The following is a 16,889-nucleotide window of genomic DNA, read 5'->3' as shown; positions in this document are numbered from 1 at the left end:
AAGGAGAAGGAGGACGAGAAAAAGAAGTCGAGAGAAAGGAAGGCGATGGTGGAGCCGGTAGAGAAGGAAAGGGAAAGGCAGTTGGAGGCAGTGGACCCACTAGAAAGGCCTAGGTTGGAGGGAGAACAGGAGAAAAGAGCGACCAAGGTAAATAAATTCGTCCTGTCTTTCAAGATTTAATAATATGTTTAGAGATTTTGGTATAGCGATTACTGTGTTAGGTATTAATATGCATAGTGATTACTGTGTTAGGTATTAATATATATAGCGATTACTGTAATAGCCTGTGTGCAACCAATATTATTTATAGCGATTAGTAAAATAGTATTTATAAGTACAAATGGAACTAATTGAAAATTGGTAGGAATAATATGTTATTTTGTGTTACAGGGAGGTCACAAGAGAAGTAGAGCACCAGGTGAAAAGCTTGGAGGTCGGTGTCAATGGCCTGTAGTTCTGGTGTGGTATGGTTAGCTGAGTGCATATCAGAAGGACCGATTACGAAATATGCACTTCGGTGCCCTTTTGGACCAACAATATTTTGAAACTTGCTGGAATACCATGACCCACCTGGTAAATAAGTGGAATGATAAGACTAACACATTCTAGTTTAATTCTTTTGAGATCACCATGACTCTAGAAGATGTGGTGAGGATCACTGGAATTAAGTGCGATGGCAGTGTTGTCCTATTACGGCATTCAAACTATAACGCAAGGGAAGAATGCACGGCCCTTTTAGGAATGTCGATGAATGAATGGAGTCAATGTATTTCTGGTGGAATGAAGTCCACATCAATGAAAGTTTCATTTTTCCGTAATAAATGGGAAGGCCGCTTCGCTACTTGTGCATCTGAAACAGCTGACCAAGAGTTGCGCGACTTTCTTCTTTATTTTTTTGGTCTTATATTATTTTTTGATTGTTCTGGTTCGAGAATAAGTTTCATGTGGCTGCAGTACCTGGCAGACTTAGACGAAGTCGACAACTATGCTTGGGGTGCCGCTATGCTCGCACACTTATACACTCAACTCTATCGTGCGAGTAATGGTACGAAAACAGCTGGGGTATTTTGGTCATTTGTTCAGGTATTTGTTGATTGCATAGTTAGTAATTGTAGACTAATTTCATTGAAGGTTGTAGTGTTACTAATAATATTGTTTTTGTTAGGCTTGGGCGTGGGAACATATTATCCCATTGCGTCCACGTGGTGCCCCTGCGAGTTGTGATTTTCCAAAGACCAGTCGCTGGGCTAGAATAAATGTCACAGTTCATAAGGCTAAGTCCATTTTAGATGGGTTGCAACTGAATGAGGTAAATGTTCTAAAATTGTTTACAATCGTGTCAGCATTTATCATTGAGTATTATAAATCATTGTAATATTTAGCATTCTTAAGTAATCATCGCTGCAGGATTGTCTTCTGTAGTACATATCGTTGTCGCCCTATCATGCTTAAGTAAATTGTAATATATTTGTCACTCGTTATTAAAAAGAATTACCAATGTACAGGTTTTGTGGAGACCTTATGAAGATGGGGAGGTCGATGACCAAGACGTTGTTGCAGAGGCTGTTAGATTGTCTAACCGCGATTTATGGCTGTTTTGCAATTATGAAGCCGAGTTGCAGCATGGTAGTCGAGTTCTCCTACAATCTGGCTTGGGGCAGTCTATCCCAAATATGCCTTTGGAAGTGAGAAGGAAGATGAATAGTGGTGGGTGCAGGAACGTGAATTGGCGCGAACGCTACAGGGACGAATTATTCATTTGGAACTCAAGTGGTGTCCCTGCCGTATCGTATGATTCTAATGGATGACAATTTGATCCCTTCTATTTCGAAAGCTATTGGAAACCAATGCGCCAAAATCTGTCGATTGATAAAATTGGGAACCCATGCATCCCAACTGCCCCCTCTCATGTTGCAGCCCAGCCTCTACAACCAAAACGTCGTCTCTCTTTGGTTATAACAATGATTCCCTCAGTAACAAAGCGCGATGAAGAGCGAACACTTGCTACAAAAGAGAACATTGTCTATGCCGCAAGGTTCGATGTTATGGAGAGGGAGAATAAGAAATTAAGGACAGAAGTTAGCAATATGGGGATACAATTGAAGTCAGTGGTAGAGATAATGACCAACTTTTTTAGTAAGATGGACGCAACCCAGAGGCCACCCAGGATAGATAGTCCACCAATAAAAATAGAGAGACAAGTATATGATATTTCATCTGATTCGTCAAGTGCCTAGTAATAAACCCTGGGCATTCTTTTTTATCACGTTAGCTATTTGTTGTAATTGTATAATTAATTATCGTAACTTGACATTCTTTTATTGTTTAATTCTTTATTATTACATGTAACAAACATGTTTCGTCTGTAAATCTCGTAAATAAATAAACTTTAATCGAAAATAGATGTCTGTTGTTCAGAATGCGTGGCATTGACTAAGGTCGTCATCGTTATGATAGAGCATTTCTGCCCAGCAATCGCTGTATTTGTCTCCCCCTCGAAAATACATTGCAAAAAGGATTTGCGATGTAGGCCATGAACAATAATTTAACGAGTTCTGATATCGGAAATAATATCAGTGAATAGCGATAAGAGAAGTTTGATGCTCAGCAATCGATACTGATGATTATAAGTAAATTATAAGTAAATTGCAATTGCGCAATAGGATGCCGGCCAGCCAAAATCGGTACGATATTGTTCCCTGTCATAAATTGCTCAATCGCGCAATAGGATGTCGGCCAGCCTAAATGATTGGGTTTTATATCGATGTATCCATGTTTGATAATCAATTGAATAATCGTCAAAGATTATTCAAACCTGGAAAACGGGTTTGTTCGGGTCGGGTCAATCTCCCACTCAACCATTGTTATAATATGAAGTCGTAACGATGATTTTTTAATTATTTAAAACCCAATCGTTTAAGTTGAGGGTTGTCTTCGATAAAGGGCGGTATTCGAAATGATGATTTTTTAATTATTTAAAACAAAATCATTTAATTAGCGGGTTGTTTTCGAAAAAGAGCGGCATGGGAAAAGATGTATTTTGTATTATTTAAAACGCAATCATTTAATTTACGGCATTTATCGAGCAAGGGCGGCATGTGAAATGACGTATTATTAATTATTTAGAACGCAATCATTTAATTTGCGGGCGGTTTTCGAAAAAGGATGGCATGTTAAAAGACGTTTGCTTTATATTTGACTGACGACGTCGATTCCGTATCTGCGTTGCAAAAGTGGCATCAATATCTTCGTCCAGGCATAGCGCCGAAGAAGAGGACTATGGGAGCAATACGACCAGACATGGCGCCGAAGAAGAGGACGATGGGAGCAGTACGACTAGGCATGGCGCCAAAGGAGAGAACTATTGGAGCAATACGACCAGTCATGGTGCCAAAGGAGAGCACGATGGGAGCAATACGACCAGGCATGACGCCGACGAAGAAGACAACCACTTCCACAGTACCAGCTTTAGCGCTTAAGACGTATATTTTTGTCTTTTCATGTCATATTTCGACTTTTGTTGTTTAGTGTAGAAAATAATTTCAATGTCGAATTCTGAATACTATGCTCATGGTGCACTCAGTGCAACATCCACAAATAAGGGTGGGCGGCAACGCCCTAACAAGGTCGTAGATGACATCGAGCAGATGCAAGATGAATTTGCAGACGGGAACAATATCAGTAATTTTGTATGTACGTAACCACTATCATTTTCTCGGTCTTCGGTTTTTATGTTTTGAAGTTCGTAAATTTTTGCAACCAGACAATGTGTGATTTTGTCAATTATATTCAAATTAACGCAACGAGCAATACAGTATGCATCAGCACCCCTTATTTCATGGTATGTCTAGTCTGCCATTGTTTTATTTGCTTTTATGACTTACTCACTTTTCTTGGTGGTTAAACCTTACTATTTCGTGCAACAGATGTACGTCCGGCGAAAGCCATACACCAGTGGATTCCTAGATGCACTACCTTGTTGAAACAATGGTGAAGAGTTCGTAGACTTTGCGAATTTTGATAAGGTAAGTGAACAAACCTCTTCTCCAAGTTTTAGTCGTTACATCCCCATCAGGATCTGTCTATGGAATTATAAATTATTGTATCGATTCGCAGATTTTACTTCCTACGCTGTGGCAAAATCCAAAACATTGGGTCTTATACGAGATGAATTTTGTGGAAAAACAACTATGGTGCTACAACTCATTGGACTGTCACAGTGGTGTAGAACGTGATGCTATGCATTTTGTAAGCTTCTTCTTATAGGTAAAGCATAGCTATTTGAGGTGGACCAGACTGTACTATATTTTCCCTTTATCACAGGCAGGATTCCTGAACGACTATGTGGGTGTCGACATTGCCAAGTGGATGTTGCTCTATGCTGACGATACTCTTGTACAAAGTAATAGGGTCGATTGTGGCATATTCGTAATGAAGCATATTGAAGCAATATAAAAAAGAGAAGAACCTTTTTTCGACGCTGTATGAGCTTTGTATCCACTGTTATTGGGGATTCCTGTTATATATTGATTTCACATTACATATTTTTGTTGCAGGAAGATATATCAGAATTATGCGAGGAAATATGCAGAAATTTGATTGAGTTTAAAAAGAACGAGAGACAAAATATGTAATGCAAAACCTATTGATTGCTCTGTCTGTACAACCTAACGAGCTCCACCGTCACCGTTCTCGCCAAACTCTGGCGGTGCAGTTGCAACACAGTGATGAGCGATCGGCGGAGGCGGAGTTGGCTGACGTGGAGTTGCTGGCGATGCAGTCGTGAGCATTTAATTTGTGGTTGTCAGCGGTGGCAAGGGACGCGGTCGACGTGCTGAGGGTGGCCAGCAGGAGCTCCACCGCGTCCTCTTCCTCCTCCTCGTGAGGAGGAGGTTTCAGAGGAGCGATTATTCCGGTGACGAGGGTTTATCTCGCCGGTATATGAATCGTCCGGTTTCTGGTATCAACATAATCGAAGAGACAAACACATACAGATAGAGACAGACTGGAGATATGTAGGAGGACTTATGGTAGGCAAATTTTGTAAGACTACAAATTTTGTAAATCTGTCTCTGTTGAAATATAATTTGAACATTACAACACACTCTTGTAAATCATTGTACTGCTTCATCTACGAAAACTAAATCATATCAAGACATAGTTTTGTGTTGTATGCGCTTAACCAATGCTAGTAATGTTGCTCTTCGGTAATTGAAAATACTGTACAGCGAAAGATATTTTGTAAGTAATCAACCAAAGAAACCATGTTCATTGCTTGATTTATTCTGTAAGTAATCAACCAAAGAACATATTTCTCCTTTCTTCATGTTATCTGTCCTCTTCCTTCTCAAGTGGTTTCTTAGATCCAAAGGTGTGAATGGCACATTATCGCGACCACCGTCGATGTGGGCAAACAAATTGTATGTCTTCCTTGGTGCAATGTCGACGCTATCGGCTATTTCAGCCATTACAGCATGCGCTATAGTTACTTTACGATGTGACCTTAGCATAGGAGTCATAAATGATGCAGATAAATCATGATTATGATCACTGATTAAAGTACGAACTACAAATTTCTCATTTGGATGTCTTCTCAAAACCATTCTCGCTTGACATCCACATCTTGATTCTAGCATGCTCCCTGTTTGATTTCCCATTGATTTCTTCCAACCTTGCTTGGAACAAACATACGTCTTTCTAACCAAGACACCCAGTGCATTTTTTGACCAAGAAAACCTTCTCACACTGAAGACAACTTTTAAGGCATAATCATTGTAAAATTTATATGCAACTTCCTCGTTATTAAACTGTATTCCTTCTACAGAAACAGAGTCAAGTGTAGTTCCATATACATTCCCAGTTCCTACACTTTTATTATGTGTACTGACATCAAAATCTACCTCATTATTGAATTGCATTTCCACTACTGGAACATTCAAGTCTAGTGTGCTTCCATTTACATTCCCGGTGCCTACTCTTTTATTATGTGTAATGTCATGGTAATCTACCTCATTATTGAATTGCATTTCTTTTAATGAAACATTCAAGTCAAGAGTGGGTCTAATGCCTACACCTTTCTTTTCATGTGGATCATTAGCGCAGATGTTTAATTCTTCAGTTGCGTCATTAGTATAGATGTTCAATTCTCCAGATCTTTCAATTGATTGAGCTACATCATCTTTATTACAACCTGATGATAAGCTCAACAAAGTTTTAAGCAATATATCAATTGGTGTTTGCAACAAAATAGCAAACAAATCGATATTAACTAACAAAAATATATCTCACAAAAAATGAGAGTATGTTACTAATACAGGGGTTTGAGATACAATGCATATAATGAGTGAATGTAGGATACCTGATGGGGTAGAGGCCCTTCCTAGCATTTGTAAACAAGCATTTTTGTTAATAGGTCCCAGCGTTTTACAAATATCGATAAGTTTCCAACCATCGTAAGAACAAGATCTACCTGCAATAACCAAACAATGCCTTAATGGCACACAAGACGACATGCCTTCTTCATCGATAACATGATGAGATAGAAAGCTACTCACGCCGCCTTAATGGCACTGGTTGGAATGTTTGTGCATCATTGCTTTCTTCCATAATGCCTAACAACAACGAAAAAGAAGAGAAGAAAGTGGAATGTTTTATAAGCAATATATCAATTTGCGTTAGCAAGCGTATACGTTTACTGCGATTTAATCAGGATGCATATAACAACGGATACCCATAAGGTTAAGCAAGTCAAAGCAATGACTTAATGAATGATAGTATCCAAGCAAGTGCGGTTTCATATTTGCTTATACTGACCATCGAGTTGTCACTTACCATGCCAATAAAAGATACATGTCGTACATGTGTATTGACGATAACACTCTCATTATATTCACGATGTTGTAAAGCGAGTTCAATAGAAATCACTGACAGAGCAGCGATATGAATGCGAAAATCGCCCCCGCAATCGTGTAACGATGTGTTTCTGTACGCACACATTTTCAAAGTCTGTGTACAAATATCTTAGAAATACATCTTACAAAACATATAATATCTTACAAAGCGATATGAATATCGAATAATATATTAAAAATAGATACGGCAGTTTAGCATAATAACTTACAACTCGACAATACAAAACCATAATATCTAAAAGGTCGATAAATATATTGCACAATAAATTACAAATCGATACGGAAGAAATCGAGCAAAATAGCAAACAAATCGATATTAACTAACAAAGATATATCTCACAAAAATGGGAGTATGTTACTATTACAGCGGTTTGAGATACAATGCATATAATGAGTGAATGTAGGATACCTGATGGGGTAGAGGCCCTTCCTAGCATTTGTAAACAAGCATTCTTGTCAACAGGTCCCAGCGTCTTACAAATATCGATAAGTTTCTAACCATTGTAAGAACAAGATCTACCTGCAATAACCAAACAATGCCTTAATGGCACACAAGACGACATGCCTTCTTCATCGATAGCATGATGAGATGGAAAGCTACTCACGCCGCCTTAATGGCACTGGTTGGAATGTTTGTGCATCATTGCTTTCTTCCATAATGCCTAACGACAGCAAAAAATGAAGAGAAAACACGAGAATGTTTTGTAACACAAGGCAGGCACGAGAAGGCGACAATGTGTTATAAAACAGGATAAAAAACAAGGCGGAAACCTCAATTGGAGACGAAGGCAAAGTTTGGGTTGATAATGGGAGCTACTGTTACAGCAGATGGCGCAGGAGTTTCATGAATAGGGAACGTCTCCACTTTAAATAGTTAACATCAAGCTTTCTGGATGGAGGAGTTTTTTGTCCTTTGCTCGAACCGTATTTTCCCAACTTTTGAATGTGGGATATTTTTGTCATTTCCTCGAACCGTCATTTCAGGGCAAGAAAAGCAAGTAAGGGTGATTAAGTCTTCGCAACAGCACCAGAGTTCGATGCAAAGTTATGTCATCATACTCGAGAATACGAGCCCCATGTGCCTAAATACGTGACGCTCATTCGACCCTTCGAACACAGACATGGGATTCAGTGAATTCTGAATATTGAGTGCACATGTTCGCTGACATCTCTCTCATGCACTTTTTACTATTGGAAGCAAGGCAGCTATCTGGCAGGTGTCTAGAAAGAGCTGAGCTACTAATGTGTGAAGGAAGAGTTCAACTTTTCTGTACTGACTGGGATATGAAGGACCAAAGGAAGCAACTCAAGTACATGATTTGGAACTCTCATGCTTCAACATGATGGTGGTGACATTCCCGTTCTTGGACAACCTTAAACGAGAATATGAAGTGCATGACTTGCTCTCCAATACCCTCACACAGATCTAGAGAGGGGAGGCTCTTGGATTCAAGATTTAGGAAACTTGGTGATGCAACACGGGCAGATAACAATTCCTCTCGAATCATATCTGACAGGGTTATTGATAGTGCAGTACCACACATCCCATGAACAAGACATGAGGGTGTCCAACAGACCTACAGGTAGTTGAGCCGGGAGTTCACATGGACAGGTACGTAGAAGGTGTGACTGTTTGTACGACAGTGTGATGTGTGTCAGAGGGTCAAGTACGTGGCAGCCTCGCCTAATGGGTTATTGCAACCCCTTCGAGTGTACGTGGACCGCATATAGGAGGATATCTCGATGGACTTTATTCATGGACTCTCTACACCATCTGTGCAAGTATGAGTACTTCCTTGTTGTGTCTCACCCCTACACCACCAAAACCATATCATATGGGAGGTGTTTTGACTACATGGTATGGCTCATACCATAAACAACAATTATGATCCCTTGTTCATTAGTACCTTTTGGGTAGAGTTTTTCTATTTATAGAAAATTAAACTAGCAATGAGGATTGCATACCATCTTGAGACGGACAAAGGTCCCTCTCACCATTATGTAGTATGTTAGAGGCATTGCACAGGTAGATGTCGTGGTCCATCACTACTTGAGAGAGATTAGTTATTATGGTTACTATGACACAGCATAACTACTGCTCAGGAGTGTTTGAGGCATGCGTACAACAAAAAACATCTCCTATCCTACTGGCAAGGCATAGTCTGAATGCTCCTGGTGGGTGACCACATGCTTCTTTGATTATCACCCCACCGGCAAGGCACAGTCCGATTGGTCCCACACCATAAGGTGGCACCACAATTCTATAGACCCTTTCCTATCCTAGAACGGATCAGTACGGTGGCCTATCATTTGGATCTGCCTGCAAGAGTTCATGTCCACCCCATGTTCCATGTTTCATGTTTGAAATCCTATAAGGGAGCGCCACTAGATAAATTTCCAGTTCTACGTGACTTGGTAGAAGCATTACAACCATAGTTGACTTGCATACTAAGCAAACGACATCTTAGAAAGGACGATCGTCTGATCACTAAGGTACTAGTGTAGTAGAGCGGGAGTGGAGTAGACAAAGCGATATGGAAAGAAGATGATTGAATCTTGACTTGCTTTTTGGAGTTCTCACCTTGAGAATAAAGTGAGTTTGTGAGGGTGGACAGTTACGGACCACCCTAGTCCACCCTAGAGGAAGATCCTGATTCCCATGATCCAGACCCAGATCTGCCTAGGAGCCCCAGCTACGCATGGACTGGAGGGCGTCCCACCCTTCTGGATTCCAAATTCTTGAACTTTATTTCTCTTTTAGAGGATGATTTTCTCCCTCCTCTCTGCCGATGCCCCTCCTTAGATTTACACCCAGTCCTCCCTCACGTCTAGATCTGTCAGAACCCTACCTCGCTGAGGTCAGGTTCTGACACGTATATTGGCAGTTGACCTAGGAGCCAAAATTTGTGTCACGCATACCAAAAGCATTAACTCGGGTATATAGTGGACATTGGAAGGTTGCCATTACCTATAGAATCCCAATGTGTGTTTGCACAAGAAACCCTTTTCTTAGGAAACTTACAGGACAGGGAGTCCAAAAGGGAGGAAGATTGATAGGAAAGATCTAAATTCCAAATGGAGGGATTCGTCCATTAAGAGAAAAGAAAGGGTTTATGAGAAAATAGGACCTAGAAATATGAAAATTTTGAAAGATTTTGGAAAATGATAAAATATTCAAAGAAAAGGAATTAGGTGATGATGAGAGGTATATGTCAGAGAAAGATAGGATACTTAATAAATGTCATGATTTGGGAGAAGAAAAAAGAGAAAAAAAGTAAAGGAAAGCAAGAAAACCTTTGACTCATTAGGGATGTTGAATATTTCCCTAATAAAACCATTTCTCATCCAAATATTCTAACGAAGAACAATCCAAAAAGAAAAAGAAGCAGAAGATCTCAGGAAGCCCTCAAAAGTGTGTGAGGACTCTTGAGGAGAAGAGGAAGAAAGGGTTTAATTCGTAACAAAGTGAAATCCCATGTTCCTAGGTCATTAGAATTAGAGACAAAGATAATGAAAATCACATGAAAGTTTGAAAGGACACAGGATATGGAAAAAAGGAAGAATGAAAAGAAAACAAGGAAAACAAGTGATCAAGTATGAGAAAAGTTCATATTCTAGTTCAGAGTTGAACTGGTAAGTTTCCAAGAAGGAAGATTGGAAACTCAAGGAAAGGTTAGGCAGTCAAAAGGAATAGTTCTAAGAGAATTAAGGAGAAAAGGGAGTCATCCCTAATCTCCAAACATGAGTAGAGGGTAGAGGGATTTGAAGTGTAATGGCCACAAATTTTTTATAATTATTAAATAAATAAAGATGAATTTTATATCTTAATTCTTATGAGTTTAATTTTATTTTAAATATCCATTTGAATTAGAATTTAATGTGAATGTTAAATTTTATTTGAATCTCAAGTGAATTTGAATTTCATTTGAAATTTAATTTGGATTTAATTCAACGTGAATTTGAATTTAGAAATTCATTTGGATTTGATTTAATTAAATATGAATTTGAATTTGAGATTGAATTTGGATTTGGATTTAATTAAATATTAATTTGGATTTAGAACTAAATTGAATTTGAATTTGGAATTGAAGTTAATTTGAATTTGGATTGACGATGACCACAACATCAATGATGGGCAATGATGGTGGCAACGTTAGTGATGGATGGTGCAAGAAGATTAACATCAAGTTTCTTGTTTGATTATTGGATTTTAAATAAATAAAGACCCTCATGAGGGAGATTAACAAGGTTAGTTCTCTCTCCCTCTCCCATTCTCGTTAGAGTTCTCTAATCTCTCTACCATCTTCTTCTTTTTTTTTACCTTCTTCTTGAAGTTTTTCTAGCATTCATTAAAGCCATTCTAAGGTTTGAAGATGTAGATGAAGGTCTTACTTCATTTGATAATTCAATTAAGGTAGGTACATCAATCGCATAGACATAGATCTATCTAAACACATGGGATATATGTTGAGATAATTTTTAGATCTAAACCAATGGGGATCAGACCTTAAAACATTTCTTTAATATTGGTTAGAAATTTAAAGAACATGTTTTGGTGGATTCATGTCACCATGTAATAAAAAAGAAAAATGATTTTTAAAACGGGACTATTTATGGGCTTCTAAGATGAAAAATGATTTGGAAAAACTTATTTTCTTGTTATTTGTTAGATCTTATTTATTTCAACATGATTAACATGTTAATATTATATTATATTGATGTAATATAAGTTATAAAAGTTTTGAAAATTTGATATATGCCTGAATCCATGTTTTAGTATCCAAAATTCTCTTTTGAAGAAGGTTTTGACAAAAACTTTTTAGGGTTTTGATGTTTTATGACAAAGAAAGTTGATCTGAGCATACATGGTAGTTTAGTTGATGTTTATCATGATTAAACATGTTATTACATGAATAAACCATGATTTCATATTGTTTAAGGTTTCTTATAATTCTTGAATAGATGAGATTATATTTGAGATATTTTATGAAGGTTTTGTGATTCTTGGATGATGGATGTTAATGTTTTTTAGCAAGTTTAGCATGAATATGATCAAAGATGTGTTGTACCATGCTATAAATATGTTTAGAGCATTGAAAATCCTGATTGAATGGATTATAATATGATTCTTGTTCTAACTTAATGGATCTTGCATGAGTTTGAATCCTGACTATTCTCTTTTCATTTTTTGTTCTAGCCAATTTTAGAAAAAAATCGATATCTTTATAAAAACAAGTTAATAAATATTAACAAATATTAGAATATTCTACACATCTGGAGCTTGAATTTATAATCTTACTTTGTTTTGTTTGGGTCATCTTTGAGGTCCAAATGTTCATTGCTATAGAGCATTGGCTTTCAGACCTATTTCGACCAGAGATTTTGAAAGTTTTAAAAACCTAATAAAAACCGATCAAAATAAATTATAAAAAAATTGGGTCAATGTTAAGATGTATAAGATCTTATAAAAAAGGTTTTTGTCAAAAGTTTTTCTTTTTCTGTAAGTCATGAGAAATTCACCAATCTAGGATAATCTTTTGCAGTTGACAAGATATGTCTTATATTTTTTCTAGACAGGGTTCGGTTTCAAATTTTTTTTGATTTACGGTTTTGTTTCTTGGATTATGTTCTTGAGATGTTGAAGCAGTCTCAGTAAAATTTTGGTTCATGTGATTTTTAGAAGTTTTTTCAAAATCAGGTTAACAAGGATCTGAAGTGCATAGTATGTCTTGTGTTGGTCCCTAGTTGTGTATTACTTTGTGCAGCATGATTATGGATGCTTATATTAAAATTTGGTTTGATATACATGTAAACTAAAAATATTTCATGTTATTCTTAATTGATAACCATTCATATGACAAGCATGTTAATGAACATTATGCATCGTAAGGCATGACAAGTGGAAAATAATTAGTTACACATGTTGGCTTCTTGTTAAAGTCTAATATACACTCATGAGGCGGCCCTATAATGCTTAGTCCGGTTTGAAATGTCGCCATTGATACTATATAATTGAAAAGACTTTAAGATAAAAACACACTTCTTCTCTCACTTGTCTAATGTGAGGAGAGAGACATTCATTTATATGAGAATGAATATATGAATCTGATAATGATGAGTACGGCTCAGCTAAAACACACTAAAGCAGAATAGACCACAACTACATAAATCATTCCTCTTCTTTGGTAAGCGGTGGTTTTAGATAGTTTCCCACAATGCTTGGATTAGATTATGGGTGAGCTGGATGCCAAATCCGTTGACTAGTTTTCCTTAACAGAAAGAGCTTTCGTCTCTTCTCTTGCGGGGAGCCATGAAGGCATCCTCTCTCTTTCTCTCTGGATTAAAATCCAAAAGATTTTCTCACTTGGATAATCTAATATGAAAACATTTCAAGATTACAAAAGAACAATATTGAAACTTTCAAAGAATCTTAATAAATACAAGACAATTCATTCATGTGTCTGATACCCGGGTAAATAAATCACAAAAGCCAATGTCAACCTGAAGCCTTGTCTTTCAGGTAAATTTAAAAGAATGCCATTGTAATTATTTCTTTATTAATACAAATCAAGTTACAACATGAAAATATTGTTCCTAGCTATATCACTATTGGCCTCAACCCTGGCGCTTAAAGCTAAAGGTGTGCATAACTACATATAAAAGAGAGCTTGTTCAAGACTGAACACAGGAAGGTGGCACCTGCATGCCAGTAGAGACTCCATTAACATTAGCGCACGTAGAGGTGGCCTGTCCTCCTTGTCCGCTGTACTTCAAATTGATGTCACTAAGCTCAACGTGCTCACAGGGGAATTCCTTGCTGCACACGAGCTTTACAGCTACTTGTGATGCTGATGTTCCTTTCACGTTCTTAAAATTTACGTTGCTGATCTTCACCTTTGATGGGGCTCCCTGTTTCACAGCAAGGAAACGGAAAGGAAAATTAAAGTCCACACCATCAATCATCTTGGGTGGTGATCTTTTTTAAACACTGCGGTGGTTACCCATGCGGATCAGATCCGGATATGGAGATGGATCCGGATAATATATAAGCAAATAAATACGAGGGCTGTTCTCGTTTGCCCTGTTTCAGCGTTGGCATGCATCACCTAGAAATTCATTATTTATTTATTCGAGTAAAGCACAAGAAAAGATTGGCCTGTGAAACAAGCTAAAAGTCACCCACCTGTCCCGGGCATGAATTGTAAGGGCAATACTCTTGGTCGATGATGATGGGATTGTAGACGTTCTTCATGACTATATCTTGGAACGTGAAATTTTTGGCATAGAGTGCATTTGATCCTGCAGGCCAGGTCTTGATTCTCAAGCCATTTGTGGTGTCGCTGATGGTACAATTCCTTACTGTCAAACCACTCACGTCTTTCTCGTTTGGAGACCTCCCAAGGCTTCCGACGCTGCCAAAGTTTATATAATTCTCAAAATTTGTATAAAGGAACATGACGTGAAAGGATCATCAGAAGCAACTAATAAAGTTGAGCAAAAACTTGAGCAAGTTCATTAACTACAGCGTTCTAGTACTAGTGCTGGGAGTGCCCTTGTTCTTGAAGTTGGTTGCAAATAGCAACTACCTACCTTGTGTGTGATTTCGTCACTTTATCTGTATACTACTATCTTACAATTACCTGATGCCATGGCCTGGTCCACATAAAACATTGGAGATGGTCAGTTGGCTGCTACCGGCTCCAATGGATATGCAATCATCACCGGTGCCAATGGAAGATCTAGAGATACTGATCCCAGTGGAATCCGCAATATGGATGCCGTCAGTATTTGGGCTGTCACTTGGCGCTGATATCTTTAGATGATGGGCCTTGATGTTTTCCGAGGCAAAGATATGCATGTGAAAGGACTTGCTATCCACTGAAGATATACGCCGTATAGTTGAGTTGGTGAGAAAACTGAAGTTTAGAGACTGTTGGAACATTCAAAAGAAGGCACAATAACTGAATTAAGCTATCAAATCATAAGTACTTGTAAGTGATTCCGAGATAATAATCCCATCTTACCGTTGGTTGGAACTTGCATTTGGCAGTTTTGGGGCACTTGTTGCTTGGCCAGGCTGATGCCCCTTGACCATCGAAAGTTCCGCCTCCGGTTAAGATCAGGCCATCAATGTACTGAAAGGATATCCAACTACCTGATGTGAATTGAGAGAGATCTGTAGGAGCTATCACCTTCCCCTTCACCTCCACTATAATAGGGTGTGCACCAGGGCAAGGGCCCTTGAACTCGATTGGGCCACTGAAAAATGTGCCTTGTGGTATCACCATGTGAGGCCGCCCATTTGATGCACAAGCAGCCCTCCATGCATCTAAAAATGCCTGAAATTCATGATAAGAGAAAATTAAATACTAGTAGTTATGTCTTCTTAGTAAAGCAGATTAATGTACTGCACATTTGAAAGGAATAAAATCTTCTTCTGCCAAGCCAGTCAGTCAGTGTGTCTTAATTAGCTTGTGAACTTTTAGGTGCATATGATATGAAGAGAACATGGCAGCTTTTCCGGTGACCAACATTGGTTTTCACATTCTTAGGTGTCTCTTACCATTTGGCTATCCGACCGTGTAATGTTGGACTCTGTTGGATATAAACATTCAGCCGTGAAATAGTTCTTTAGGTAGCCATAAATTTTATATGGTTCCCGTTGATGGGTTCTCACCAATGTTGTCAGATATCGGAATCGGACCTGTATCATTCGGCCAACGATTCAGGTGAATTGGCCGATTCGGATTATCAAGTGAATCTACTGAATCAGCCAAAAAAATAATAAAAAAAAAATATTACGTGTCAATCAGAACGTGATACATGTTGAAACCATTAAAATAATTATTAACAAATTAATTTTAAGCTATTTTTTAACATTTATTAAAAACTAGCAGATTCAGGTCAGTATCATATCGATTTTCTGCCCATACGATACGTATTGGCAGATTCAAGCCGATACCCACCGATACTGACAACATTGGTTCTCACGATTCATGGAGAATCTTTATTATTTGCCTTAGATAGTCCTAGAAGATGCCTGACCCGGGATACACAATGACCGAATTTAATTAGCATCCTTTAGCTAGCTCTATAACGATATATTCATGCTAATAACATAGGCTAATATATTCAGCATGGACAATGTTATTTCCTGAGCTCATCATGCTTGACAATCCAATCTTGAATAATGTAGAAAAAAATTTGTCATCCACTTTTGGTTATTGTGAAATTTAATTCTATTATATATCTTTGTCACTAGGTGGGACCTGATGTGTTCCGGAGGGAAGTATTTTCAGTTCTTGATAAGGTTAGGGTTGGAAAGACAAACCTCCTGATTTGGAGGCCTAATATTGTATATTACTTTTTGATCAATGAAATGTTCAGCTGGGTAAACCCCCAGCATTATTCATCAAAAAAAAAAACTAAATCCTAACATAAATGTACAAGAGGTTTTTTTTTCTTCCTTTTCCCCTTTTACATTCCATCAAGCCCAGGAGTTCAATTCCTCTCCTTGTCGATCTATGGGCTTTGTTGAAAACCACGATGAGGCATTTAAAGTAGCTATAGCACATACCTTGCTATCATCCGTTTGGCCATCAGCCTTTGCTCCAAACTTCTTCACATTGAAGACTAGATTTCCTGAATTAGTACGGGCAGCAACGCCATACGTGCAAAAAGCTAGCACTAAGCACCAGGAAGAAAAGACTCTAAAGCTCTTTTCCATCTCTTCTCTATCAACACAAACACAGGCCAGCAGCCACCTGATTCTTTCTTTGCTCACTTCACCTGTTCATGGAAATTGTATCATTGTATGGGTATAAATAAATAAGGAGTTGGAGGTGCAACTTCCTCTCTACCAATAACCGACTTTCCAAAATTCTAGCCATCCGCCACTCCTCACGCTGTCTGAAAATCATCTAAATAAATTGCTGGTTCCATTCCTTGATCTTTTTTTCTTTCTTCTTTTTAATAGTC

General features: G+C 38.1%; 1 protein-coding gene across 1 annotated transcript; it reads right to left on the bottom strand.

Annotated features, from left to right (window-relative positions):
* Positions 1–13,583: 13,583 nt before the first annotated feature.
* On the bottom strand, positions 13,584–16,638 carry LOC149812983 (exopolygalacturonase-like). The gene is made up of 5 exons (XM_089991033.1): positions 16,489–16,638; positions 14,936–15,250; positions 14,552–14,841; positions 14,091–14,323; positions 13,584–13,816 (listed from the first exon to the last, which is right to left on the bottom strand). The coding sequence occupies exons 1-5, from the start codon at positions 16,636–16,638 to the stop codon at positions 13,584–13,586; spliced, it is 1,221 nt and encodes a 406-aa protein (XP_089847159.1).
* Positions 16,639–16,889: the final 251 nt, after the last annotated feature.

This window comes from Nuphar pumila, chromosome 16, assembly GCF_984573655.1.
Source record: "Nuphar pumila chromosome 16, dmNupPumi1.hap1.1, whole genome shotgun sequence".
Classification (NCBI taxonomy): domain Eukaryota; kingdom Viridiplantae; phylum Streptophyta; class Magnoliopsida; order Nymphaeales; family Nymphaeaceae; genus Nuphar; species Nuphar pumila.
The sequence above is the reverse complement of the archived record's forward strand: the minus strand, read 5'-3'. Positions and strand labels throughout refer to the sequence as shown.

What these genes read in the sequence shown, in the direction of transcription:
- LOC149812983 (XM_089991033.1), bottom strand. Translation starts at nt 16,638, where the DNA reads ATGGAAAAGAGCTTTAGAGTCTTTTCTTCCTGGTGCTTAGTGCTAGCT. An exon ending in GCCAAACGGATGATAGCAAG is followed by an intron (nt 15,251 to 16,488) that starts GTATGTGCTATA and finishes CATGAATTTCAG; the next exon opens with GCATTTTTAGATGCATGGAG. An exon ending in AATGCAAGTTCCAACCAACG is followed by an intron (nt 14,842 to 14,935) that starts GTAAGATGGGAT and finishes ATGTTCCAACAG; the next exon opens with TCTCTAAACTTCAGTTTTCT.